At 37.6% G+C, this 27,516-nt stretch overlaps 2 protein-coding genes across 9 annotated transcripts in view; one reads left to right on the forward strand and one right to left on the reverse strand.

The window, feature by feature from the left end:
* Nucleotides 1-717: 717 nt before the first annotated feature.
* Nucleotides 718-18,013, reverse strand: RSRC2 (arginine and serine rich coiled-coil 2). 7 transcript variants are annotated; one of them, XM_007189585.3, is made up of 10 exons: nt 17,857-18,013; nt 13,572-13,728; nt 12,033-12,076; nt 9,369-9,559; nt 8,603-8,806; nt 7,323-7,445; nt 4,897-4,976; nt 3,715-3,944; nt 3,237-3,326; nt 718-1,368 (listed from the first exon to the last, which is right to left on the reverse strand). In XM_007189585.3, the coding sequence occupies exons 1-10, from the start codon at nt 17,860-17,862 to the stop codon at nt 1,189-1,191; spliced, it is 1,305 nt and encodes a 434-aa protein (XP_007189647.1). In that variant the 5' UTR covers nt 17,863-18,013; the 3' UTR covers nt 718-1,188. The 7 variants fall into 7 exon arrangements, with proteins under 7 accessions (XP_007189647.1, XP_007189646.1, XP_007189649.1 ...); XM_007189584.3 differs by having other exon boundaries at nt 3,715-3,947; XM_007189587.3 differs by having other exon boundaries at nt 9,369-9,581.
* Nucleotides 18,014-18,263: 250 nt separating this feature from the next.
* KNTC1 (kinetochore associated 1) overlaps nt 18,264-27,516 on the forward strand; it is a 109,686-nt gene continuing 100,433 nt past the window's right edge. For both annotated transcript variants that reach the window (XM_057527008.1, XM_057527010.1), the window contains exons 1-4: nt 18,264-18,363; nt 20,480-20,650; nt 25,036-25,156; nt 27,180-27,295. In XM_057527008.1, coding sequence (XP_057382991.1) covers nt 20,522-20,650; nt 25,036-25,156; nt 27,180-27,295 — 366 coding nt within the window. In that variant the 5' untranslated portion in view covers nt 18,264-18,363; nt 20,480-20,521. The remainder of the gene's footprint in view (nt 18,364-20,479; nt 20,651-25,035; nt 25,157-27,179; nt 27,296-27,516) is intronic.

Below are 27,516 nucleotides of genomic sequence, written 5' to 3' on the forward strand. Positions count from 1 at the left end.
AGGAAAATGTGAATTTGGGAAGACTCCAAAATGAAAAACCATGGTGTTATTTCCCCAGAAACTTGACTTTGTCACTGAAGCATGAAGAGCCATCTCTCCCCAAAATAACTGTGCTCTGGGAAAACCAAACATTTACCAAAACACATTAAACAGTCTTCCCTTGTGCTACTACATTGTGGAGATGTTTTTCAAAGGGTTTTTCCAGGGAAAGCTAAAAATTATGAATTTGTTGTAGTGAAAGCAAATGAAGTACAAGTTCTGTAGTCCCCTCCTTCCACCAAAACTATGCCCTAAATTTACTCAATTTAGTGACAAAGTTGTTTTCTGTTTTAGTACTTCAGGTTAGACAATTCAAAAGGGATAATGAGGAAAGGGCATACAAAGAACTTGTTATAAGGCACTTTATTAAAATAAAAGTGCTTACATCCCTTTAATGTATTAATCTATTTCCTGAATAACATATGGAATATTTAACAAATACTGTACACCAGTTCTGTCCCTTATAATAGTAGGAAAACAGATTTATTTTACTAAGTTTTTTCACTCCTCCCAACTTCCTTTTACATTTTTGCTCACCATGGTATTGCCTATAGCATAATTCTTTAAAAAAAAAAAAAGTAATTTCTAGCCAGTGTCTTCTACTAGAAATTGCAAAATGCTACAGAAACCATAAGACAAATTCAAATAAGAATTCCAGGTAACTTAAATTAACACGAGTTTTGAGAAAACCATTTTTATTATCATCACCACCCAGCCTATTTGTGCTGGATTATGTACCAAATGGCCAGATCTTCTAAAGAACATCTACATAACATTTCTTTCATGTTTCAAGAGATGAAAATAACTGTACAAGGTTAAGTACAAAAGTACACAAGACAGTGGACACCAAAAATCCATGTATGAGACTTTATCCCATCTGCAGCTTTTATATATTTGAAAAGTAGAATTCATTAACTAAAAAATATTGTCCTTCTGTAGTCCTGTCAAGTTTAATGGAAGCGGGTTTAACCTGATTACAACACTAACACCATTATCACTGATCTGATATTTACAAAAAATCGTATTTTTTCAATAAATTAAAGTCAATGCAACACCCATGCAAGCTAGAATGCCAGCTGTTTGGTGAACAAGGACCTGACATCAGAACCAGAAGTCTATAAAAGTCCCAAGTATAAAGTGTGATTTTCTTCAAACTGTGTCCATTCCTCGCATTGATGATGTGAAACCCAATCCCATTCCTCTTTGTGTGTGGGTTTGTGATCTTGCCATTTCATACTGAGCGTCTAGATTTCTGAATACCTCTTCCTGCTGTTTCAATGTCTTGTAACTTTCTTCATCAACGGAGCTACATCCAGCTTCATCTTCACTCTAAATAACAGATACAAAATATACTATTAAAATGAATTCACCTAGGAATAAAAAGTGCTTCTCAGTTAAAAAGTACTAGCAGATCACATTTTTGCAGTACGTATTTGACCTCACTTAGCTTCCATTCATTCATTCAGCACCTATGGAATTCAAGGCAATGTTCATTCTAGGTGCTGGGATAGAGCAGGACCTAACAAAAATCATTCAGTGGGCCCAAGGAAGAACATGTAGGACATGCCAGGGACTTCCCTGGTGGCGCAGTGGTTAAGAATCCGCCTGCCAATGCAGGGGACACGGGTTCAAGCCCTGGTCCGGGAAGATCCCACATGCCATGGAGCAACTGAGCCCGTGCGCCACAACGAGAAGCCACCGCAATGAGAAGCCTGCACACCGCAATGAAGAGTAGCCCCCGCTCGTTGCAACTAGAGAAAGCCCATGCGTGGCAATGAAGACCCAACACAGGCAAAAATAAAGTGTCTAGGGAAAAGTAAATAGAAAATGGGTATGGAGTTTAAACCAAATATCCCTTCAATGAAAAACCAACTCCCTTAGTAATAACCAATATCTGAACATTTGTCGACCTTACCAGGTTGTTGTGTAAAACCTAAAACCTTCCTTGGGACTTCCCTGGTAGCCCAGTGGCTAAGACACTGTGCTCCCAATGCAGGGGACCTGGGTTCAGCCCCTGGTCAGGGAACTAATCCCACGTGCCGCAACTAAGAGTTCGCATGCCGCAACTAAAAGATCCCGCTTGCTGCAACTAAGACCCGGCACAGCCACATTAATTAATTAATTAATTTTAAAAAACCACAAAAACTCAAACAAAAACCTTCCTTGAAAAAAATTAAGAAAGTCCGACCCCACACCAAGTAGTTAGCCTTAAATGGGCATTTTTTCTTTTTATACATCTTTATTGGCGTATAACTGCTTTACAATGGTGTGTTAGTTTCTGCTGTATAACAAAGTGAATCAGCTATATGCATACATATATCCCCGTATCCCCTCCTTCCTGAGCCTCCCTCCCACCATCCCACTCCTCTAGGTGATCACAAAGCACCGAGCTGATCTCCCTGTGCTTTGCAGCAGCTTCCCACTAGCCATCCATTTTACATTTGGTAGTGTATATATGTCCATGCTACTCTCTCACTACGTCCCAGCCTCCCCTTCCCCCACCCACCCCGTGTCCTCAAGTCCGTTCGCAATGTCTGCATCTTTATTCCTGCCCTACCGCTAGGTTCATCAGTACCAATTTTCTAGATTTCATATATATGCGTTAGCATATGGTATTTGTTTTTCTTTTTCTGACTTACTTCATTCTGTATGACAGACTCTAGTTCCATCCACCTCACTACAAATAACTGTTTCATTCCTTTTTATGGCTGAGTAATATTCCATTTAAATGGGAATTTTTAAAAGCAAATTAATTCCTTTTTACAAATTTTTAAAAAAAATTTACTAAGAGAAGCTTATGATTTTGAACAAGGTTTGCTTAAGGCATAAACATGCAGTAACAATCAATAACTGTTTTATTTCTTATGTTTTGGCTGTGCCGCACAGCATGTGGGATCTTAGTTCCCCAACCAGGGATTGAACCCACGTCCCCTGCAATGGAATTGTGCAGTCTTAACCACTGGACCTTCAGGAAAGTCCCTCAACAAATGTTTTAATCAAATTTAACAATTTGTACTGTTGACTAGTGATGATAATTTATTGGTTAATTCTGTGAAGTTAATCTAGAGAACACAAATGAAAGAGCACTAGAAAGTACCCAGAGATGACACATCACTGAAATAATGTTTAAGTTGAGAACCAATGTTACCCTAAAAATATAAAATGACATGAACTTTATTACGAAGTGTATAACTCACCTTGATACCCATTAATTTCCTAAATTTGACATTTTGGTCCTTGTTTCCGAAATTTAATTTCTCCCATATTTCAGCAGACTGGGATTTGTCCTGTTAAAAAAACAATGAATTTTTAGCATATGTAAAGCTTAAATACCTTTTATTATGATACTAGATCTTTCCATAATATAGTCTTAGTAGAAAAACAACAGCATTTATGGCATTCCACCAATGGAATTTATAATTATCTTAATAATATGAAAAAAATCTAAGCTAAGGAACCAACTCTTTCCCCTTAATAAATGTAGGGCAATATTGGTTTTCTTTGAAAGCCTGACTTAGATGGTGCATTTATTATTCTTGCTAATAATTGTAGCAAATTAAATTATTCCAGTTAGGCTCTCAGAAGAAAGATAAACCCAAACTAATCTTTTCCAATCCAAATTTGTTTTTCTAAGCTGAGGAATCAATGACAAAAAAGGAGAATAAGAGAACTTACTCCTTCTTTCTTGCCTTGCCACAGCATTTTCCTTTTTTTCTCTTGTTCAGCAAATTTCATTGGATTCACAGCTGCTGGGTTGTAATAGCTAGGTACAGCTATTCCAGTCTCTGCCAAAGCTTTAGCCTGCAAGGCTGCCATTTGAGCTGCCATAGCTATCTGAGGAGTTACTTGTGTTCCTGATGCCAACAGGGCAGCAACATTGAGAACAGAACCTCCGGTAGCTGCAGCTGCTGAAGAGGAAATAAGTATGGATTTTAACCAAAACAAACCTCCTAATTTACAGTAATACATTATTTATATATAAGAGCTACTAATCTGCAAAAAGGCGGAATATTTTCACCAAATAAAAAATGACTGAGGGTTAAGCTTATAAAGCAGTAACATTTTAGCAAACATTTATTTAATGTATTCATCACTAGACATTTCTGTATATGATCCCTTATATATACTTAAACTTCACTTCTGAGGATAAAGAGAATCCTGCGAATAACATAAAGGTGTATGATTTCAATGGAAATGAACTATAATGATTGTAGCTAAACTTTTAATAAATTGACTTATTTGTATGGTTCTTTATAGCTCACAAAATGATCTCACAACATCTAATTTGAAACTCACAAGAAACGTTTAAAACTATTAAACAGGTATTATACACACTTAACATACTAGGCCCAAGTCCTATAAAAGATAAGCGCCAGGTCTGTTACTTCCACCCTCCAGATTACATTTCATACAGGCTCTCTCTGATCACCTTTTAATCATCCACAGGCAGTGTGTCTGTGTTGTCTAAAAACTTGATTTCCTTAATAGTAAGACATAATACACACTCCAGTTCAGTTCATCATCTTTAATAAACTGTATTTCTAAAATCATAACTAAAAGACATATGCAGTGATGGCTAAACTGCTACATGAACAAGAATAGTCACTATTCACTTTTCAAAATTATCTACATTGACCAAATCAGAAATACAGTGCAAAAAAAGTTTTATGAGGTACAAAAGTTAACACTAAAAATAACATGTTCACAATTCAATTAATAATTTACAGCATACTGATCTACAGCATACTGATGGGTAGAAGGGATCATATGTGATTCTCTTCCTATTACTTTTCCTGAACTTTTCAAATGTTTTACAAAAAAATGTCATACTTCCATAATAAAGAAAACAAAAATTACCTGCAGCTATTTCCTGTTGTTTTTGTTTTTCAACCATTTCCTTTTCTCGCTGTTCTTGTAATTTCTTTGCCCTTTCCAACCTGTCAAAGACAATTTAATAAAAATATCAATATAAAGCCAACATTTATCTCTATGTATACATATGTAGGCATAAAACACTTTATATAGAATTTTAAATAAATTTAATACGTTCCCCAAATTGATATCTGCATGTGGGAAAAAAAGCAATCATTCTTAAGATGGTATCAGTCACAATTAAATAATATTTCACTACTGGTTTTAAACATTTTTAATTTCACTGAATAGCCAACAACTCTAGTAGCTTTTATATATAGTTCCCACAGAGAATCATTAAAATGGTTAAGAGATAAAAAATTATTCAATCTTCATCAGTGCTGGTTATAGGAGTAAGGATAAAATTAAATCTTGCAAATTGAGGCATTGAGAAAACATACTGAAAACTGAGTAAATCTTAGGGTACATGCAATAATTTATAGAATTACCTAAATGCTTCTTAAGGGAGGCTGATACAGGATTAAGGCCAATCAAAACATGCAGATGATTTTTATATCTAAACAGACTTTATTAGTCTCTAAATCAGTGAAAATTAAAAAGCCAAAAATAAAATTTAAAAAAGGGCAAGCAAACCCTGCCACCCTCTATAATCTAATAAAATGGGGGTAAAAAAACTAAATATTAGAAAATTACTTTTAGGAGGTAAAGAAATTATTAGCAAAGGAACTGGAAACGTGAAACACAAATTCATCCCCAAACAAAAACGAATTCTGATTCACACTAAATTCACCACTGAATACACATACTAAACAAAATGTGCTGTCAAGTAGGTATCTATCTGGTATATAGCAAATCGTAAGTAATGTTATCTTCACAATGAGTTCCTGAAAGAGAAAGCCCTTTTCTTCCGAAGATTCCTTGATTTACCAATCGTAAGTTAAACACCACCCTCTCCCTCCTTTCAAGTGGTATAAAGGGGCAAGGATTGCGGAAATTTTGGGGGGGAGGGGAGCAGTGGGCACTACAAGTAAAATACAGTAGTAGAAAACTGACATTTAACAATTGCTGTAATTTACATAAAAGGAGAATAACAATCTATAATTTCGTTCCCTTCTATTGAGCACACATGAAAGAAAGACAAGTCGTACAGCCTTGAATTTGTCCTTGGAAACAAGTTTCTGATTAGGATTAATGTTAAAACATAGATTCATAAATAAAAATATTTCCAAAGCAGTTTTAAAAATTGTCACCTGAAAATCACTAAGTAGACTAAGTTAAAGTTTTAGATGCTAGTTATAGATTCAACTTTAGTATAATCCAAAAATTAAAATACAATAAACTTAAGAGTAAACAAGAATAAACTTTAGGGCTTAAAAAAATTCATGATCAAAGTTAACGGACCATTCTTTATAAATTAGTTCAGATATTGTAGAAAATTATTTCCTAATTCTGTTGATTTTAGTTTCAGTCAGAAAGTGATTGACAGCTACTGGCTGTATATTTTAAATGGCCACTGCAGGTTTGGAATCAATACCATTCACTAAGGTGAATGGAATGAAGAAGGGGTGAGCTCACACCTTTGCTGCTGCTGCTGTTCAGCTGGAGTTTCTGCCAGGCTGGGTTCACAGGGCAGCAGCCCATCAGGTTACATTGTGATAACTGCATTTTTGTAATAAAAAAAAAAATACAAACTCAATTTCATAAAGAAAAAAAAATCAAAAGATTTTAGTTTTCAGAATATGGGAAAACCTGCAAACAAGGGCTTGGATTCTACTTTACTTCTTGCCTCTATGAGGCAGTTCTTTCAATGGTTTTGCAGATTTCGGTTAGACAGCCCTGCTGTGTGTGGTCCCACAATCACCCATCTTTGAAACATTAGAAAATTTTAAAATACAATGATCTTCCTATGCTATCACAGCAGTAAACACTTTAAGATCAAATGAACTGGCTTATTATTTGCCACATTCAAAATAAGAAAACTATTGACAGAATTCTACTTATTGTTTCAGAGACTTTTCTTAAGGAAGAACAAAGAAAGTAAAGTAAAGACAAAGCAGTTTTAGATGCAAAATTAACAGAGTTCTTAGATCACATTTAAGATTTTTTAAAAAGTTCCAATGGCCAACTGAAAATATTTGTGAGTCTAGACTTGAGAAAAATGAATTAGTTAATCATGAAGAAAAAAGAAACTGTTGAAGAAATACTCTTTCCAGTTGTGCAAATAAGCAAATTAAAGATGAGAATTAACAAACCACTTAATGCAGTTCTGTATCACAAAACTGCCACAGTAGTTATGGCTAGATTTAATTATCTGAATTATCCTCTGAAAGCATTCATTTGGTCCACACAATTGAATATCTACCTCAAGATGAAAAGGAGAAAAAAATGTATCAAATAAAAAATACACGCACCTCCTAGCTAAAGCTTCTTGTGCATCCATTGCTGTGTTTCTGCCTCGGAAGGGAGGTGGGCTAGGAGTTCGGCTTAAACTTCTGCTAAATCTTCTCGGTTTTTCAATTCTCTTCTTTCTATCTCTTTAATAAATCATATTTTACATGTCTCAGTATGGCCAAGTAATAATTATTTTATTGAATCAAAATAAATTATAGTTACATAGTTCAATAAAAATTAAACTGGTCTAGGAAATATATTTTGAACCCTTTCCTTTCCACCTCTGTTGTACACCTTCCATAGGCACCCCAAGTTCCTTGTGTAAAAGACTAGTTTCTATAAATTCACTTAACCATCCCTGTTTCAGATGGACGTTTAGGTTGTTTCCAATCTTTTGCTATTATACCCAATGTTGCAAAGGCTAGACTTGTACGTTAGTCATTTTACACTTGTGCAGGTCAATAGGATAAATTCCTACTAGTGGGATTGATAAGTTAAATGGTCCTAGTATTCTAATGTACAATGAATTAACTTGTAAATGTTTTCAAAAATATAAATCACTAAAACAAAATGAGAAAAATTTAGAATAGTCATTGATTAGAATCAAAGGTATCAGTGGTTAAAACTAGAAATGCCATAAATAATGACCCGAATGCCCAAATGGTGATTTAAAAAAAAAAAACAAAAACAATGGTAATTAATGGTGAAATTACCACTTTAGATTGACTAAATCTCCTAACTGGTAAAGTTCAATTTAGGCAACTATTACATACTAAAACCACTGATTAAAAACTGAAAAAATGATCAAACAAGTGACAAACCAAGTTATTATAAACCAAAGTACACTTTTACCCATACTTCATTCTTTTATAGACTGTTTGACTTAATGAACAATGAACAAAGAAGCTGTCACATTAACTTTATTACCAGTATCTGTGAATATAGATATAATACACTATTAATAATAATAGTAGAGAATAAACATATTCTCTGAATATTTATAATTAAATGCTCTTTATTGTATTTCTTGCATAAACAAATTAAAATTTCCTTCCAATCAAGACAAGTGTGGATTTATAAGCTCATCTTTCTGAGTATCTGAGAGAGTATAACTAGTACGGTGGATTAAGCACACATACGGACTTTGCTTTCAGATGCATCTGGGACCAGGTCCTAGCTTTACCATTTAAGAACTGTATGATATTGGGCTTCTTGAGCAAGTTACTTAACCTTTCTAAGCCTGACTTAACAGACCCTGTGAGGGGCCTATTTGATTTTATTCAAGATGATGAATACCTACCGACTTCTACTCCTTGTCCTACTCCTGCTTCTACTCCTATGTCTGTGTCTTGATCTTGAGCGGGAACGAGATCGGATCCGACGTTTTCTCTCCCTGCTTCTGGATCGTGATTTCTTCCTCTCTCTGCTTCTGGATCTTGACTTTTTCCGCTCCCTACTCCTGGATCTTGACTTCTTCCGCTCTCTGCTCCTACTACGATGACGTCTGAAATTCAAGTACATAAATTTGTAGTTACTTAGAGGGAACACAATAAACTGATAACGTCAAAAAAGCAATGTTTCCTACCCCAATTTAAGATTCTGTTTAATAGCTTGAAGTCTATTGCCGTACCAAACTATTTCTAAGAGTAACAATCAAGTTATTCTACTACTGAAAATTTTTGACCGAATCTGATACCACACACATATTCCCCACAGAAATCCGCAAAATATGTTGCAGACACTGGTTCCTTAAAACACAAAAAAAAAGCCACAAAAATGTGAACCATGACCCAGTTTCTCAAAAATCTTTTAACCCATACCTAAATAAAACCTAGATTAGAGTTCAGCAGCAAATGAATCCTGCACCAGCAATGTAAAAGGATTATGATATTAGCAAACTATATAAACATAGTTCAGCAAAAATTTTTTCACCGTGACAGACAACTCAGAAAGTTAAAAATACCAATTTTCTAACTAAGATTTTTTTGGGTGTTGCTCCATTAATGCAAACCTTTATGTAATTCAGGAGTTCTTCAGAAGGCATTAACTTAGGAAAAACTACTTACCTTTCACGAGACCTAGACCTTGAATGACTTCTGCCTCTTGATGACTTTCTTTCTTTGCGTTTGTGTCTGTCCTCACCATTTTCAGATGAATTTAGCCGCTCTCTTCCTTTATCAGAAGAATGCTCTTTGTCATTATGTTCCTCAGACTTGTGTTTCTTAGAGGATTTATCTTTGGATTCATGTCTTCTTGCCTGTTTTAAGAAGAAGTTGGTTCTTTCAGGAAAATAGTGCAACAAAGAGAGTTAGTATGGGTATCAGTAGCAAAAATGTTGTGATGCAACATTAGTAACCTTAGGAGTGTGTGGCAAATTTAAAAAAAGATCTAGTTTCACATCACCCAAATGTTGCAGATGTATATTACTAATTTTACTTTTTCTTTATAAACCCCCCCAAATGCAGTTTCCACCCCCAAATACTTTCAATACCACAATCAAAACAATAACTTTCAATGTTAATAATATCGAAAAACCACTATTTCAGAAAAAGAGGAATCCCTGATGTTTCTTTTATCTTGGAAGTACACATGTATCAAAATTTTTTCAATTTTCCAACAAACCTTTTAGAGAAACAGACATATATATACAACAACTTCTAAATCCAGAGTACATAATATTAAGTTTTAAAAGTTAACAATAACGAAGATAAGGACACAAAGAAATGCACCAGAAAAATGCATTTCCAATTAGGTAACTAAGTAAAATTAACCTAAGTATTAATATCTTCTGCAACTTCAAATTACTTTACGCAAAGTTAAGTGTCCTTTTTATAGCTATACTGCCACATCCTTTCTTAAAGACGGCTCTTGATTTTTCTCCCAATCCTAAACTGTGAAGCAATCACTTTTCATCTTGCAATATCCCAACAGGCTTGGAGTTCTATTACATTTCATGTACCTAGGGTAGAAAATGGCAACCATATCTGTTTTAATTTTTTTGAAATCAAACTAGGTGTAACACAATTAATCCCTATACCATTATATAATACATACTTCCCCCATATTCTGAATGATTATAAAAACCAAGGCTTTTGCTTTCACAACATATGCATTCAGAGACTGAGCTAAATTAATTGTATGATCAAGTCTCCATCCTACACTCACATACTGAATTAGGAAGTGCTAAACATTCGATTTCCCCACATTAAGATTTGTCAAATCCATCTTGTAGCTAAAGCTTAAAATCCTGGACATTTCAGAATCACAATTTTAAAGCTGGAAGGAAACTCAGATCTTCTAAATCCCCTTACTTTATATATGACTAAATTAAGATCTAAAGTCACAAAGCTACATATTAGGAGAGTTGAACCCAGACCCCATATTCTTCTGACACCCAGGCCACCGTTTTCCACCACAACAGGACACTTATCTCATAGTTCCCAGAATAGACCTTAGCATATTTCCTTCCACTCAAGATTAACTTTTCTTAAAAACAAAAAACTTAGTCAAACATTTTAGAACATGCATGGTGATACATCAGAAAAGGATCATAGTCTGTAATTTATATTTTGCAGAAAAATAAGAGACCTGGAGACACAGCTAAATTTTAGTTTCAATGCCAGTTCTCCATATGAGCTTATAAAAAAGACTATTTCCTTGATTTTGCCATATGGTGGTGGCAAACTGGAAAAGCTTTAAGTGGTTAAGCTTGCAAAAGTTTTAGTTTACTTCAAACCAGTTTTCCAAACATAACATTACTATTATTATTTTTTTAAAAAACCATTAAAACCCTTAACTGATTTAAGATATACTTAAGGGAAATAGGAGTTTGAATGACTAATAGTTACCTTATCATGAAGTAGGCTTATTATTTTGCTATCTGAGTCTGCAGCGTCTTCAGTTCAGTCTCTTCGCGCATTAGCACGCTGAGTATGATTTATTATAGAAATGTTATCATGTGAGCTAAACAAAATAGTCATTTTCACAAAAACTCTCCTAAATTAAAATTCAACAGAGCTTCCATTAGGGGAAGAGGTGAAGTCCCTGCCCACAGTTGTTTAAGGAGTCCCTTGCCCAGCCCCCATGAGACTCTTCTCCTCCCTTTTTGGCTTCTACTTCTGCTCTTCCTTTGCTGGCTCACTCCTTGTCTTCTCAGGTGGGCAAGTTAACTCCTCTGCAATACAGCTGCTGTCTTTCTTTATCCTCAAGTTTTGTGTCACCGCCATCTTTCTAGCAGTCCCTCACTGACACTTTTATTTCAAAATTCAATACTATTCTTAGGGAATCAAACTAGTTTACTAATGAAAAGGACTCTCATTATCTTCCATAAAGAAAAAGTAGCCCATAGATATCTAGAGTATTGCTACTTAAAAGATGATTGCTATTTAAAAGTCCTGAGCAGTCGTCAGGCATAAAGAGACTCGGGACCTCAGATTAATGGAAGCTCTGTGTGACAGGCCTAAAAAACCAGTTATATTCTTCATATGAAATTTTTATTGTGAATATTTTCACAACATAACATTAATAGTTTTTGAATGAACTTTTCATATAAACAACTATCTTCTTGAAAAATGATGAATCCAAATCATGCTTATTTTATAACTGAATTAAACCTTTTAAATTTCAAGTTTTGGTACTTACCTTGACAATATCATATATTCACACAAACATTTCTACCAGATACTTTACAAGTATTCTAAAGTGCCTATTCACTACAAAGTGTTAATTACCTCTTTGCTTCTGCTCCGGCTCCTGTGTTTTCTTCCTTCATTATCTGTGAACACAGAAAAATTCACCATAAATAATGGTACAGAAACATCTCAAACACAAACTCCAAAACTCATACAAAGGACACTTCTGGCCACTTGCCTAACTAATCTATTTACTAGTCATCCTCTAAAACCTATTTTTTTATGGCAGGGGTGGGATTATTCTACTACAGTAATACTTCACGTATCTGAAATAAATCAAGCAATCTGAGCAAACCAGAATATAATCAAATAAGTAAGCAAAAAAAGTTCCACAACAAGTCCATGTTCCATGACACATGACAAACAGACTTTGTCTTTTAGGTGGTCACAGATTCTTTATATTTTTTTTTTTTTTTTTTTTTTTGGATTTTCTTATTTATTTATTTATTTATTTATTTATTTTTGGCTGTGTTGGGTCTTCGGTTCGTGCGAGGGCTTTCTCCAGTTGCGGCAAGCGGGGGCCACTCTTCATCGCGGTGCGGGGACCGCTCTTCATCGCGGTGCGCGGGCCTTTCTCTATCGCGGCCCCTCCCGTCACGGGGCACAGGCTCCAGACGCGCAGGCTCAGCAATTGTGGCTCACGGGCCCAGCTGCTCCGTGGCATGTGGGATCTTCCCAGACCAGGGCTCGAACCCGTGTCCCCTGCATTAGCAGGCAGATTCTCAACCACTGCGCCACCAGGGAAGCCCCGATTCTTTATATTTTTACAAAACATTCTGTCCAGTTCATCTTGCTTCCTATTACATAGCAAACTTATAAAGGGTCTTATTAGAGGAAAACAATTAAGAACAAAAGGAACAAAGAATGCAAGAGAAAACAAACAGGTTGAATTATACTTGGTGTCTTATAAGTAGCCAAAAGGATGTTACAGTTTAGAAAAATTCCCATTAAAAAGTAGTTATGATGATACTGTACAGTTTCAAACAGATACATAAAAATTACATTTGAAACCATTTTGTAGATGGACTATCTGTGGGTGCAAAGGATAAATAACCAGAGCCCAGGTCTTGAAACTTTTAAACTCATGTCTATTCTATTTCTCTTTTAACTACTTAAGTATTGATCCATTAGCAATACATCATGCTTTCTGTGCCACATCAGTCCAGTTAAAAAAATGCTCCAAATAAGGAGCACTTCAAAACACTAAAAACTCTTGCTTTCAGAAATATTTTAACATTAAGTTAAAAAGAAAACCAAGGTTAAAAATGTTATTGTAACTCATGTCTAATATGTTAAAAAAGTTCAGAATATATCACTGCCCAGACTACATCTTTCAAAATACTGTTTTGCGTATGTTGAAAGGATAAAATTTGAACATCTGAGGGATAATAGTTATTGTGACACAAATTTAAGCATACATTTTGTCTTTGACAAGTTATAAAATTCCTGTATTAGGACATTCGTACTCCTCATAATTGAAAAATTCTCCAGAAAATTCCCAATGCACTTTTCACTATCCATTTCTCAATGGGAAGAACACATATTAATTAGATCAGTAAACTTATGTCTTATACATACCTGACTTTCGTTTTCTTTCTCTTGACCTTGATCGTGATCTTGAATAATGATGTTTTGAGGCTCTGGGAGAAACAGATACATCGGACTGCTCTTTTTTCTTATCTCTATCTGGGGATGTCTTTTCTGGGGCTAGTCCATCTCGTTCTGTATCACTAGCCTAAAAGTTTAGAGAAAAATGGTTATAAATTCTTAACTGCATTTAGAATGTTTCCAATTGCTTAAAAGAGTGAGAAGGGAGGAAAGATAGTTATCCTTGAGTTTTACAAAATTAAAAAATAAAGAAAATCAAGAAATCAGAAGAACTTATTTCCAAGTAGCTAAATATGCTTTGTACTTGCTAAGTAGGCCTGAATAAATTGAAATGACTAACCCAATACCAAAGAGACACATGTAACTGAATGGATATATCTTTATTTTTTTTAATCATTATTTTTATAACTTTCAAAACATGGGGGGAAGGGGAAAATAGGGCTCCATGTATTTCCAATAAGTATTCAAGCAGAGAAAATAGAGTCCATTTTAGATCTGTGAATTCATTTAGTTGACTTTTCCAATACTTGTATTTTAAATTAGCATAAAGAGGCATTTAAAAATGAGCTGTTAAAGGTTAAAAAGACCGAGGACTGTAAAATCTTAAAAAGCAAAGAGAATGGTTCTAGAATATTACTAAAAAAAAAAAAAAAAAACAGAAATTAACTTACCTATCTGAGAACCCAATCTTAATTTCATTAACCCTCTTTAATGAAAGCCCCTTGGCACAGTGCTGCTGCAAAATATGGTCTGCCTCTCCTCACATATGCTCTGGGCTATGGAAACATTAAGTTGTTTCTGCTTTAAAGCAAGTTATCACAATATAAATTTAAAAAAAATTTAAATAGTCAAGAGTACACACTCTTTCCCAAAGACCTGATTTACCTAAGAGAGTAGGTTCCTTCATGAAACTGATTTAAATGAGTCATAGAGGGACTTACCTGGTGACGCAGTGGTTAAGATCCGCCTGCCAATGCAGGGGACACGGATTCGAGCCCTGGTCCAGGAAGATCAAACATGCAACGGAGCAACTAAGCCCGTGCACCACAACTACTGAGCCTGCGCTCTACAGCCCGTGAATCACAACTACTGAGCCCGCGTGCATAGAGCTGGTGCTCCGGAACAAGAAAAGCCACCACAATAAGAAGCCTGCGCACTGCAACGAAGAGTAGCCCTCGCTCTCCGCAACTAGAGAAGGCCCGTGCGCAGCACCGAAGACCCAAAGCGTCAATCAATCAATCAATAATAAGTTTATTAAAAAAAAAAGTCATAGAAAAAAAGCTTCAAGGAGAAACTAGAACCTAAATGTTCTCCTGAGTGAGATTCTGATAAAAGGCAGGGAAAACAGTTTCCGTAATATGTGGAAGGTGGACGTTGGTGATCCATCTAACCAGAGAGGAAATACGAAAATAGTCAATATGCCTGGGGAGTTGATTACTGAGCACATGAGTTAGCAAAGTATCGCCCTTGAGCTAAGAATGACTTTTACATTTTTAAAAGGGTTGTTAAAACAAGCAAGCAAGGAATGTGACAGAGACTGTATGCTGCACGTGGTCCACAATGCCTAAAGTATCTACTAACTTGCTCTTTACAGAAAAAAGATCTGGAATGGGTAAATAGTGAATATACTATACATTTTCAGCAGGAGGAATAATCACATGATAATGCACTTCTTCCTTTAGGAAGATTAGTCCAGAAAACAAACACCAAGTAAACTAAATGGGGAGTACTTTAACAAATGAAGTGTGAGAGGTCACATTATTTTAACTATTTTCTGACAGTCAAAAATGCACCTAACTCGATGTTAGACTTCAGGAATAAAATAATAAATTAAAAGGGAAGGATTTACAGGTTAGTTAGGATGAAAGACATATTATGTGTTACGCCTCTAACAATGTTACCAAAAAACCCACTAACAAATAGGACGAAACACCTAATTACTGGGGAGGCCCATTCCAGCACACGTTTCTCTATGTATGGGTGATTTCTGGAATCACAAAATTTTTGTGCAGAAAGACTCTCATCTCTTAGAATCAAGCTCAACTTTCCCATTTCACAGATGAGATCCAGCAACATTAGCTGACTCACGTAAGATGGTACTCTCTTTGCTGTCTAATAGTAATACATGACACTACTCTATCACACAACTAAAGATGATTCTGATTTTCACAACTAACATTGGTCATTTTCTTTTATTCTTGTTCTCATCACTATTCTTTTTTCTTTTTGGGCCTTGCCGTGCGGCACGTGGATCTTAGTTCCCCGACCATGGATGTAGCCCATGGCCCCTGCAATGGAAGCATGGAGTCTTAACCACTGGACCACCAGGGAAGTCCTCTCATCACTATTCTTTTTTTTTAATTTTTGAATTTTATTTAATTTATTTTTTTATACAGCAGGTTATTATTAGTTATCCATTTTATACATCTTAGTGTATATATGTCAATCCCCTCATCACTATTCTTAAGGATTATTTCTGACAGGTCTATGATGTGCTGTGTTGGTAAAGTTACACTCAGTAAAATGCCCTTAAGGGAAGGCACTCTGTAAAACGGGCTAATAACCTACACCAAACAGCCATTTTCATCTGTAAAACACACTACAGGACAAAAACAAAAACCATCTATCACTAAACAGATAAGAATAATAGGGGGCCGCTTAGCTCACCCGAAGCTTTTATTTCCTTGAGAATATATTACAGTAGCATAACAAAAGTATCCAAGTAAAATTGAGTATTAAAACTTCTCTGAAAATACCTAAGATTTCAATTTAGTACAGACCTATGTGTAAATCTTAAATGCTAACTGCAAAAATGCCCTTCACTCTACCATTTGCTCTATTAGAAAAACAACATGGTTTCTTAAAATCCACATCATCTTTAAAACCCCAATGACACTCAAGACATAGTATAGGAATCTTTTTCCAGTGCAAAGACGGCACACTGGACTTAATACTAGGCCACATCTCGAGGGGATCGTGTCTTTTTATTGAACAAGGTGCTGCAGAAACGAATGTCTGAATTGTTGTTGTTTTTTAATATTTGAGCCCAAGTAAAATAATACTGTTCTTTCAAGTAGATTAAGAGGCCCAAAACACTAGTTAAACAAAAAAATATTTAAATCGATTATGTGCCCAACTGTTCCAACAGGGGTTCTAAATCGGTTATCAGAAACTGGGTTCTAAATGAAATCAATTAAGTATGGGGGCGCGGGGGGGAGGGGCAGACAACGATTTCTACTTCCAGATACCCCAATGATCAGGATGAGTCATCTACGAGTTTTTCGTTATGCTTAATAGTCCTATTTATCTTCGAAAACGAGAAAACACAACTTTTTAGTCAATGGAAAAGAATGCAAAAAATGTTTGCATTTTTCTTGTAACCGGGTAAGTAAAATGAAGTAATCACACAATAATGCGATCTATCAGGATTGGGCATCTTATATCCAAAGCAGGCTTAATTTCTCAGAAAAGGTAATTTAAGAACTGTAGCTTTCATTTAAAATTAAACGGGCCTATGAAGGACTCCCAAATTTAAAGTAACAATGCCCATGTTAGGGCTTTGATTATGTTTCTCGAAAACCTCAAAATGATTATTACATCAGGAGCCGCTTCGGAAACGGAGCGTCAGAATTCGTAGCTCCAAAGACTTCTCATTAAGTCGAATTTTTACTCCCTTCGAGAAACACGTTCCCTAGATGCTTACTAAAGAATAAACTAAGGTTTACACGGACGTTCACCCTAACCGAAATTATGCAGCTAAAATCATCTCATTGAGCGTAGGCAAAATAATCGCTACAAGACCGCTTGCTCTCTTCTCACGTTCTACCTCTTACAGGCACCGCCTTTTTGACCCCATACTTTTCAGAGACGACCCCTGATCCCTTTTCTCTCTTCCCCAGCCCTTTCCCACCGCGAACATAAATGCCCAAGCCCTAACGAAACTCAATATTAATCACCAACCAGAGTGAGTAAGCAAAACTGGAGTCAGTTCTGTGGAACAAAAGGAACATAAAACTGGGAAAGACACGAGGAAAGTTCTGGAAGAAAAGACACTCCCTGCGGCTCCCCACCCCCATCGACACCGCCTTCTTTCCCCCTCCCTACAGCAGCCAGCCATGATGGCGGGCGCAGAAGAAGGCCGCGGCGCCATCTTGTCCACACACTAGCCCCGACAACAGCTCTGGGAGCCGTTCATCCCTTCTTTGCAGAGCAGCAGAAAAATATGCCTGACTTTAAACTCAGATTCGGCACCTACCGCCATAGTGCAGAGTCCTGGCCGCTACGGCGGCACCTCCACTTCCCGCTCTCCACAGTACCGGCCGCCTAAACGCTTCGCCAGACTGAAGTCGCTCGCGCGAGAGACCCGGATGGCACAAAGAGGCTAATAACCGGCGCGTCGCACAGCTTGCTGGGAGGAAAAGGGGTGGTGATAAGAGTTTCTGTAGCAACGCGGTTCGACGGTGATTGGTTGTTCTTTTGAAGGGGGGTTGTGAGGCCGGGGAGTGGGGCGGGGCCTAGAACACACCCTAGAATGCGCAGCCCGGATATCGGAATGGGTGGAATTTAGGGTGGGGCGACTTCCTATTTCGATTCTAAAGCAATCTTGGCCTCCGCTGGCCGCCGTAAAAGGGGTTGGGCTTGGTGTTCTCCCGCCAATTTAAATTTGTGGCATGGACCCTAAAGAGACTGGGAACGTCTGTTGGAGCTCGGAAGGGCGGGGACGATAAACTTGAGTGCTCCTCTTTAGTTTCTTCAATTGCAGGTGAGGAGGGTGAGCCGCGCTGCTGTAGGGAGCTGCGGGTGGATTCAGGTCGAAGTAGCAGAGGCCTCAGCTCAGTTCGATGTGTTTTCCCCTCAAGACGCTCGCGGGAGAGAGGTTGAAGTCGGTTCTTGCTGGCCCCGGTGTCCAGCTGAGAGCATTTACGCGTGGAGGCCTAAATGAAACTGTTTCATTTCGCTTAATTCGTTAATCTGTTCACCCGGCACCCAGAGGAATCTCAAATCGTTAATCACATCATGTCACTGGTCTGCTTAGTATCTTTCCCTCCCTAGCATTGAGGATGAAACCCAATCTTGTAATCAAGGATTCATTGGCTCCACCTGTTCGTTTAGCGCCCGCACTTTTCCATTCTTGCTGTGGCCCGGCAGCCGCCCCAAACTCATTCCACTCTCTGAGCCTTTGATACTCGGCCTGCATCTTTGTCCCCCCGAGCTTTACATAGTCGGCTTCTTGATATTCGGGTCTCAGCTCAGATGTCATCTCTTTCCCTTCCCAAACAGGTGTCTCTTATGCGCCCCTTCCCCCCATTCATTTGAGCACTATTTGTACTTGTGCGTTTACTTATTGTTTCGTAGGGAGGCAGTTAATAACTGGCATGAATTTGAGTCTTGTCTAGCTACATCATTAACTCGCTTTAGGTGACCTTGGCCGTTTACTTAGTCCCTGACTCATGTTTCTCAGCTGTAAAATGGATTGTTGGGCAGATTTAATGAATGATGCATTCAAACTATCTTGCCTACTTAATACCATCTTTATTTTATTTTTGTCTATCCTTCGTACGAGAATATAAATTTCATAATGACAAAGACCTTTTCTGTCTTCTTCACAGCTGTATTCCCAGCTCCTAGAACAGTGCCTGTCACGTAGTAGGCATTCAATAAACATTTGTCAAATGAGTGAGTGTGACAGACCTGGGAGGCTGATGATATTTCTCTATGTTTACAGATGTGGGACTCTGAGACCCATAAAAGTATTCACTCCAACCTGTCTTAATCTCCTCCCAACTCCCACCCAAACACAGCCACTAAAATCGTGTATTCTAACATACTTTGTTTTTGTGCCCTTGCTTACACTCCTAGTAAGAACTCTTTTCCTATATTTAAAAAGCTCCCATGACCTTAAATTTCTAACCCAAATGTTACCTGCTTCCATGAATAACAATAGTGAATTAGATAACACTTAAATTGAGTGCTTGCCATGAACGAAGCATTGTTTTGTGAATGTTTGAAACTCATAGTGACCTTTCCGGCTACATACAACTGTATTCCTATTTTATAGATGAGAATTGAGGAACAGAAAGGTTAAGTTACTTGCTTAAGGACAGCAGCTTAGTAAATGTGAAAGAACACCAAGTCAAAAATCATTTCTTCCCTGTACTGTACCTTCCAAAGATTTAAAAACATATTTCTGCAAGCACTTCCCAAAACAACTGTAATTATTTGGTTATTGTTCCCCACTAGTTTTGATCCAAGGATTGTTTTTCATTTTAGTATTCTATGCCCACCCATATCCAATGAAATGAGTTATGAAGTCCTTGCTGATGAGATAGTTAAGTGACTCGAAAGGTTACAAATATACTCTTTGGTCCAGTCAGAAACCTAATGCAGTTTTTTCTTCCTCTCCTTAACATTTGCATTTATTGTATAACAATACTGGAAACATGAATGGACTTTTTTTTTTTTAAGTTCATCTGGAACCTTACCATTCTAAGATAACCCATACAGTCTGACTTCAGAGCCTTCACTATTTATTGCTATATTGGATAAAGGTTTTTTTCCAAATGAAAACTTGTTATCATTTCAACTAGGCACACAAAATACTAGAAGCTCTAGGACAGATTGGTAAGATTGGAATTGTTTCCTTGTGTCCCTAAACCAATATGTTCTCTAGTGATAATCATAGCTCTGGTTCCATGTATCTTACTGATCCAAAGTGTCTAGTGACCACAGAAATAACACAAAGACAGAGAAGTCTTTACTTATTGATGTGTGTGTGTATATATGTATATTTTGGGGGGGGGGATAAAGCATTTTCATTTCCCAAGGAACTGGAGTCTATGCAACAATATAATTTGGCCTAATTTTACATGTTGTCACAGGGAAGGCAGTGGTTCCTGTCTCAGGAAAACAATCTCAGAAACATGTGGAATGATATTGAGCTGCTAACAAATGATGATACAGGAAGTGGGTACCTAAGTGTTGGTTCAAGAAAAGAACATGGAACTGCTTTATATCAAGTAGATTTACTAGCGAAGATCTCCTCCGAAAAGGTAATGGTTATGACGCTGTTTTCTTTAACAAAATTTTTACTGAGTGTTTAGTAAGACTAGTGGCCACGTGGTAAATGTTTTATAAATGAGTATAGTCCTTTCTCAGGGAATCAAAGTTCAGTATCAGATTACTGGAAATTTCCATCTGAATTCCCCCTGCATCATCTTACGGTCAGTATTCCAAACCTGAATTTTTCATAGCTCCTCTTGACATTTTAGACATACAGATGTATATAAAATGATACAAAGAATATCCACCACCAGCTTAGGAAGTAAAACATTACCAATAGAATTGAAGCAAGCCCCTGGAGCCCACTCCTGACCCCAGGTCTTCTCATACTCCAGCCCTGAGTTAAGCACTCTACTGAGGCTGAGATTATCCTTTCCATGAATTTCCTTCTATATTTTAACTTCCTTCTTTTAATAACTATTCCACCATTCTCACACCAGGCTTGAAACCTTATTCTCTGCCTTTTATGGAAAATATTGCTCTTAGTTTTTTATCTTTGATTTGCTTTCTCAGTAATTTGCTTTTGATAAAATTTTGATGATCGTGGTAAACAAAAGTTTCTTTTAGAGAAAGTGCAAATGATCTTCTGTCACAGTATTATAGCCCAGGATTCCTCTACTTCCCATAGTAAGTTAATGTAATGTTTAATTCTCTAATTAAGAAAAAAAAGTGTAAAAGAAAGGAGAAGAGACCAGACAAGATTTTCATTTTCTAGGGCTAGAAAGGCAGGGCCTCCTCTGGGGAACCTTATTCACAAATGGCCTCAAGTGTAGGCTTTTGACTTTTCTTCAAATGAGCATTCAGAGACACTGGCCAATAGGGATTTTTTAAAAAATCATTCTTCATTCAGCTTGTATCCTGTTGTCAGGCTATACTGCTTTGTGGCATTTAAAAGTCACAGAATTTATAAATTTTATGAGTAATACAGATAAATTGTGTTCTTTGGCATTAAATTGTTTATTTGTTAAGGCAAAAGTGTAAAGAATACCATAAGTTCTGTAATGAGAAAGTGGTATTTATTTTTTTAATGTTACCAGCAGCCTTAAAAGATGGAAGTGACCCAGGCCACTTGATCTCTGAGGGCTCCTGTTGAAAAATAATAGTGTGTATTGAGCTTTGAATTCAGTTAACAACTAACGTTCCATTTGTTATTAGCTTGGGGCATTACTTGTAGCAAATGCTGTGTTCACAACCCGTGGTAGGCCCTTGGTAAGGTAACATTATCTCTTCTTTTTAGGATCTTTCCTTAAAGTTAGGCAGACAGGACACAAGCAATAAAAGATCTCTATCTAGATGTGCAAGTCAGTATATGAGAAATACCAAATGAATGGTACAGACAGTAAATGTAGTAGGAATTCAGAGGATGGAGAGCTCACTGTGGGTTGGGACAATTTAAGGAGCATTTCATAAACTAGCACCTGACTTGGGCATTAAGAAAAAAAAGGGAAAATGAAAGCACAGCTTACCAAAATATGTGGAATGCAGCAAAAGTAGTGCTTAGAGGGAAATTGAATGCATATATTAGAAAAAAAGAAAGATCTAAAATCAATAATCTAAGTTTCAAGTTAGGAAACTAGAAAAAGAAGATGGACTTCCCTGGTGGTCCAGTGGTTAAGACTCCATGCTTCCAATTCAGGGGGCACGGGTTTGATCCCTGGTCAGGGAACTAGATCCAGCATGCCGCAACTAAGACCCAGTGCAGCCAAATACATAAATTAATTAAATATTTTTAAAAAGAAAGAAAGAAATAACAAGAGAGCAAAAATTAATGAAATTGAAAATAGGAAATCAATAGAGAAAATCAATGAAGCCAAAAGCTGGTTCTTTGAAAACATGAATAAAATCTATAAGGCACCAGCCAGGATAACTAAGAAAAAAGAGGGAAGACACAAATTACTAATATCAGGAATGAAAGAGGGGTCATCACCACAGATTCTGGGGACATTAAAAGGATAATCAAGGAATATTATGAACATCTCTATGCCCACAGATTTGATAGCCTAATGAACTGGACCAAGTCCTTGAAAAACACAATCTGTTAAAACTCACACAAAGAGTAAACAACCTGAAAAGGTGACATACTGTTTGATTCCAACTCTATGACATTCTGGAAAATGAAAAGACAGTGAAAAAAAGATCAGCGGTTGCCAGGGTTTGGGGGTTGGAGGGAAGGTTGACTAGGCAGAGCACGGAGGATTTTCGGGTAGAGAAAATATTCTGTATGAGACCATAATGCTAGATGTGTGTACCACAGAATGTAAAACACCAAGAGTGAACTGTAATGTAAACCGTGGACTTTGGGTGATTATAATGTGTCAGTGTAGGTTCATCAATTGCAACAAATGTATCATCTGGTGAGGAACGTTGACAATGTGGGAGGCTATGCATGTGTGGAACAGCGGCTCTGTGGGACATCTCTATAGTTCCCTTTCAATTTTGCTATGAACGTAAAACTGCTCTTAAAAATTTAAGTCTTGGGAACTCCCTGGCGGTCCAGTGGTGAGGACTCCGCACTCTCACTGCCAAGGGCCCGGGTTCAATCCTCGGTTGGGAAATTAAAATCCCACAAGCCTCCCAGCACGGCCAAAAAAAGTCTTAAAAAGAAGAGGGGGAAGAGCAGTCCAGGCAGAGAAAACAGCCTGGGTAGACCCCTACTAGGACGTGTAGCACAGTTTCTTCTTTGCGACACTTTGGTGTAACTTTTCACTAATTGAAGAAGCAAGTTAAGAGTATAAGCGGGATCAGGGGCTTCCCTGGTGGCGCAGTGGTGAAGAATCCTCCTGCCAATGCAGGAGACACGGGTTCGATCCCAGGTCTGGGAAGATCCCACATGCTGCGGAGCAACTAAGCCCGTGCACCACAACTACTGAGCCTGCGCTCTAGAGCCCGCGAGCCACAACTGCTGAGCCTGCGTGCCACAACTATGGAAGCCCACATGCCTAGAGCCCGTGCTCTGCAACAAGAGAAGTCACCTCAATGAGAAGCCCACGCACCACAACAAAGAGTAGCCCTTGCTTGCCTCAACTAGAGAAAGCCTGCACGCAGCAACGAAGACCCAATGTAGCCAAAAATAAATAAATAAATAAAATAAATTTATTTTTTTAAAAAAAAGAGTATAAGAGGGATCAGAATGTAGTTTTCAAAAGTTATACCTGCAGAAGGTGCCCATTGAAACAGGTATAAAATGAGCTGATTGGCTTAGTTTGTCAGAGAAGATTAAGAGTAATTAACATTTATCCGAGCATATGCTACAGGCAAGGTTCCCTTCTAATCCCTTTACATGAATTAATTCATTGAATCTCCATACCAGCCAGCGTTGTAGGCATTATTATTATTATTATTATTCCAGCTTTACCAGAGAGTCAGTTGAGGCATTTGCTTGAGATTACTCAGCTAGTAAGTGACAGCATTCTCAACTACTGAACTATCCGACTGCTTCAAGATTATGTGTGGAGGGCTTCCCTGGTGGCGCAGTGGTTAAGCACCCACCTGCCAATGCAGAGGACACGGGTTCAAGCCCTGGTCTAGGAGCAAGTAAGCCTGTGCACCACAACTGCTGAACCTGTGCTCTGGAGCCCCCGAGCCACAACTACTGAAGCCCACGCACCTAGAGCCTGTGCTTCACAACAAGAGAAGCCACCTCAATGAGAAGCCCATGCACCACAACAAAGAGTAGCCCCCGCTCGTCACAAGTAGAGAAAGCCCGCGCACAGCAACAAAGACCCAATGCAACTAAAAATAAATAAATTAATTAATTTTTTAAAAAAAGATTATGTGTGGGAAGCTCTAATCAACAGAAGCTACAAACAGGAGACTCATATTTGGCTTGCATTGTGTTTTTTAAAATGTTGACTTTGCCAATATTTAAAAATTAGAATATTTCACATAAAGATCCAGATTTTCTTGGTAAATTGGAAGCTGTGGCCATACCAGGATCGCATTTCCACGGGGCGTTCATCTGGCTGACTCTGCTCTCTTTAGTTTACGTGGGGCCTCGTGTCCTCCAGTTCACAGTCCCCCTCCCTGCTGTTTCCCAGACCCTGAGACTTATGCCACTATTGGTTCATTCATTTATGTTAATGCCTGCTGGCTTCTCCAGGCGTAAGCTCGGCCCTTAGGAAACAAAGACTTGTACTTTCGAATCCTTTGCCCTGTTCTAGCAACCCTGGACTATTTCCCTGTTCTAGGCTCTGAACGGATTCAAGATATATCATACAAAGAAAAGCTTGACTAATTAGATATATGGGCTAAAGAAAGAAGGCCTATCAAGTGAAGTTTTAAACTTGGGTGCTTGCGACTATGGTGATACTATTGATAGGTATTGTTAAACATGTATAAAAATGTTTTATTTTAGTCCTGCTTTTCCCTCCCACAGGCCTCATTAAATCCAAAACTACAAGCATGCAGCTTAAGTGATGGGTTTATTATTGTAGCAGACCAATCAGTGATACTGTTGGACAGTATTTGTAGATTGCTTCAATTGCATCTTATATTTGGTAAGTCTAATGTAATGCAGTAAAGTAAATTGGAAGTCAACTATATCTTGCTACCAATTTCTACAGCATTGCCTTTTCTTTTTTATTAATTTATTTATTTATTTTGGCTGTGTTGGGTCTTCGTTTCTCTGCGAGGGCTTGTGGCAAGTGGGGGCCACTCTTCATCGCGGTGCGCGGGCCTCTCACTATCGCGGCCTCTCTTGTTGCAGAGCACAGGCTCCAGACGCGCAGGCTCAGTAATTGTGGTTCACGGGCCCAGCCGCTCCGCGGCATGTGGGATCTTCCCAGACCAGGGCACGAACCTGTGTCCCCTGCACTGGCAGGCAGACTCTCAACCACTGCGCCACCAGGGAAGCCCAGCATTGCCTTTTCTTTACTCCATTATTTATAAGACTCGAAATTACACTAATTTCAAGAAATTAATCTTGAGTGCCTTGTGCTGAGTACCAGACAGAACAGGTACTAAGATGATCCCTTCTCTCAATAAGCCTAAGGAAAAACATACATGGAAAGCAACAATTTATTTGCGTGGTTTTTGTGTTAGAATACTGTAGAAAACAGTTGAGCCCAATTATGTTTAAGTTCCTGAATCTTGTACATAATTTCAATACCACCAACAGATATTTGAATACTTTTAGCACTATAAAAAGTTTTTAAAAAGTACTTATGAATTAATTCTTTATTGAGTTAAAGGGCTTTAAGTGTGTATATGCAAGTATGGACTTCAGAGTAAATTAAGGGACAGACAAGTCAGTGATTATGCTGGAAAATAGGTGATAGTATTATGAAATTTTTTCTGAAATTTTGAGAGAAAGATGGTTATTGAAGTGTTTGCGTAAGAACAGCTGAAAATTAATTAATTAATTATTTTTAAAAAGAACTTAGATGAAAAGGAATTAGAAGGTATGCACATAAGAACAAAATCTTGATCACAGTTTGCAGGAGAGAAACCCATATTTTGTGGAATCTTAATGCATCTACCCTGATGGGTCCCCAAGATTCACAGTTTCACCAATGAAGAGTGAGGCTGTGTTTACATATAATACTTTTTTTTTAATAAATTTGTTTGTTTATTTATTTATTTAGTTTTGGCTGCGTTGGGTCTTTGTTGCTGTGCGTGGGCTTTCTCTAGTTGTGGCGAGCGGGGGCTACTCTTCGTTGCGGTGCGCAGGCTTCTCATTGCAGTGGCTTCTCTTGTTGCGGAGCATGGGCTCTAGGCACGTGGGCTTCAGTAGTTGTGGCATGCGGGCTCAGTAGTTGTGGCTCATGGGCTGTAGAGCGCAGGCTCAGTAGTTGTGGTGCATGGGCTTAGTTACTCCGCGGCATGTGGGATCTTCCCAGAGCAGGGATCAAACCCGTTGTCCCCTGCATTGGCAGGCGGTTTCTTAACTACTGTGCCACCAGGGAAGTCCCTACATATAACTTTTGTATAAAGATATTGCTGCTGAATAATTTTAGTTATAAGCAATTTATATGTTACTGCTTTTGTCTCTTAGTCTTCCCCTCTCGGTCTCCATGTCATTCCCCTTGGCCTTCTTGCTGTGTGCAAGCAATAACTTCCTCACCTCCTTCAAGTCTTTGTTCAAATCTCACCTTATCAAAGGCGGCTCTCCTGAGCACTCCAGTTAATACTGCATGGCTCTTCTGAGCTCTCTTTCCCTGCTCTACTTTTTCTGTTTGCCAGAGAATTTATCACCTTTGTCTATGTCATACAATTTGATTACTATGCTGACTGTTTATCATCTATTTCTGCCTTAGAATTTGAGCTCTATGAAGGTGGGACTCTTGTTATTATTCTCAGATATATGCAAAAGACCTAGAACAATGCTTAGCATATACTAAGTGCTCAGCAAATATTTGTTGACAAAGAGTCAGTAGCATTCGTTTTTACATTAGTCACTACTTTCATGAAATATTTAAAAGAAGCTTAAAGAGTTGACTTTTAATAACAAAATTTGCAATATTTTGTGTTGAAAATAAACATTTTCAGAGGAAGCTTGTAACTTTGACTTGAAATTTTCAGATACTGAAGTGGATGTGGTTGGCCTATGTCAAGAAGGAAAGTTTCTTCTGGTTGGGGAGAGAAGTGGCAACTTACATCTTATTCATGTAACATCAAAGCAAACATTACTCACCAATGTAAGACCCTGTTATGTTTTTCATCTTCATTATCTAAATTCTAAATTATCTTTTAGACAGCTAAAGCTCTAGCAAAGCATCACTTGATTTGTGGCCTAAATTAAAAGAATAATGTTTCTTTACATTGAATTTAAGAATCATACCTTAGAAACTGTCTGAAAAAAAAGTGCACAACCTAAAAGTTGAGAATTATGTTTTATTGGGCGGACTTTCTGAGAACT

The sequence above is a fragment of the Balaenoptera acutorostrata genome, chromosome 13 (assembly GCF_949987535.1).
Source record: "Balaenoptera acutorostrata chromosome 13, mBalAcu1.1, whole genome shotgun sequence".
NCBI lineage: Eukaryota > Metazoa > Chordata > Mammalia > Artiodactyla > Balaenopteridae > Balaenoptera > Balaenoptera acutorostrata.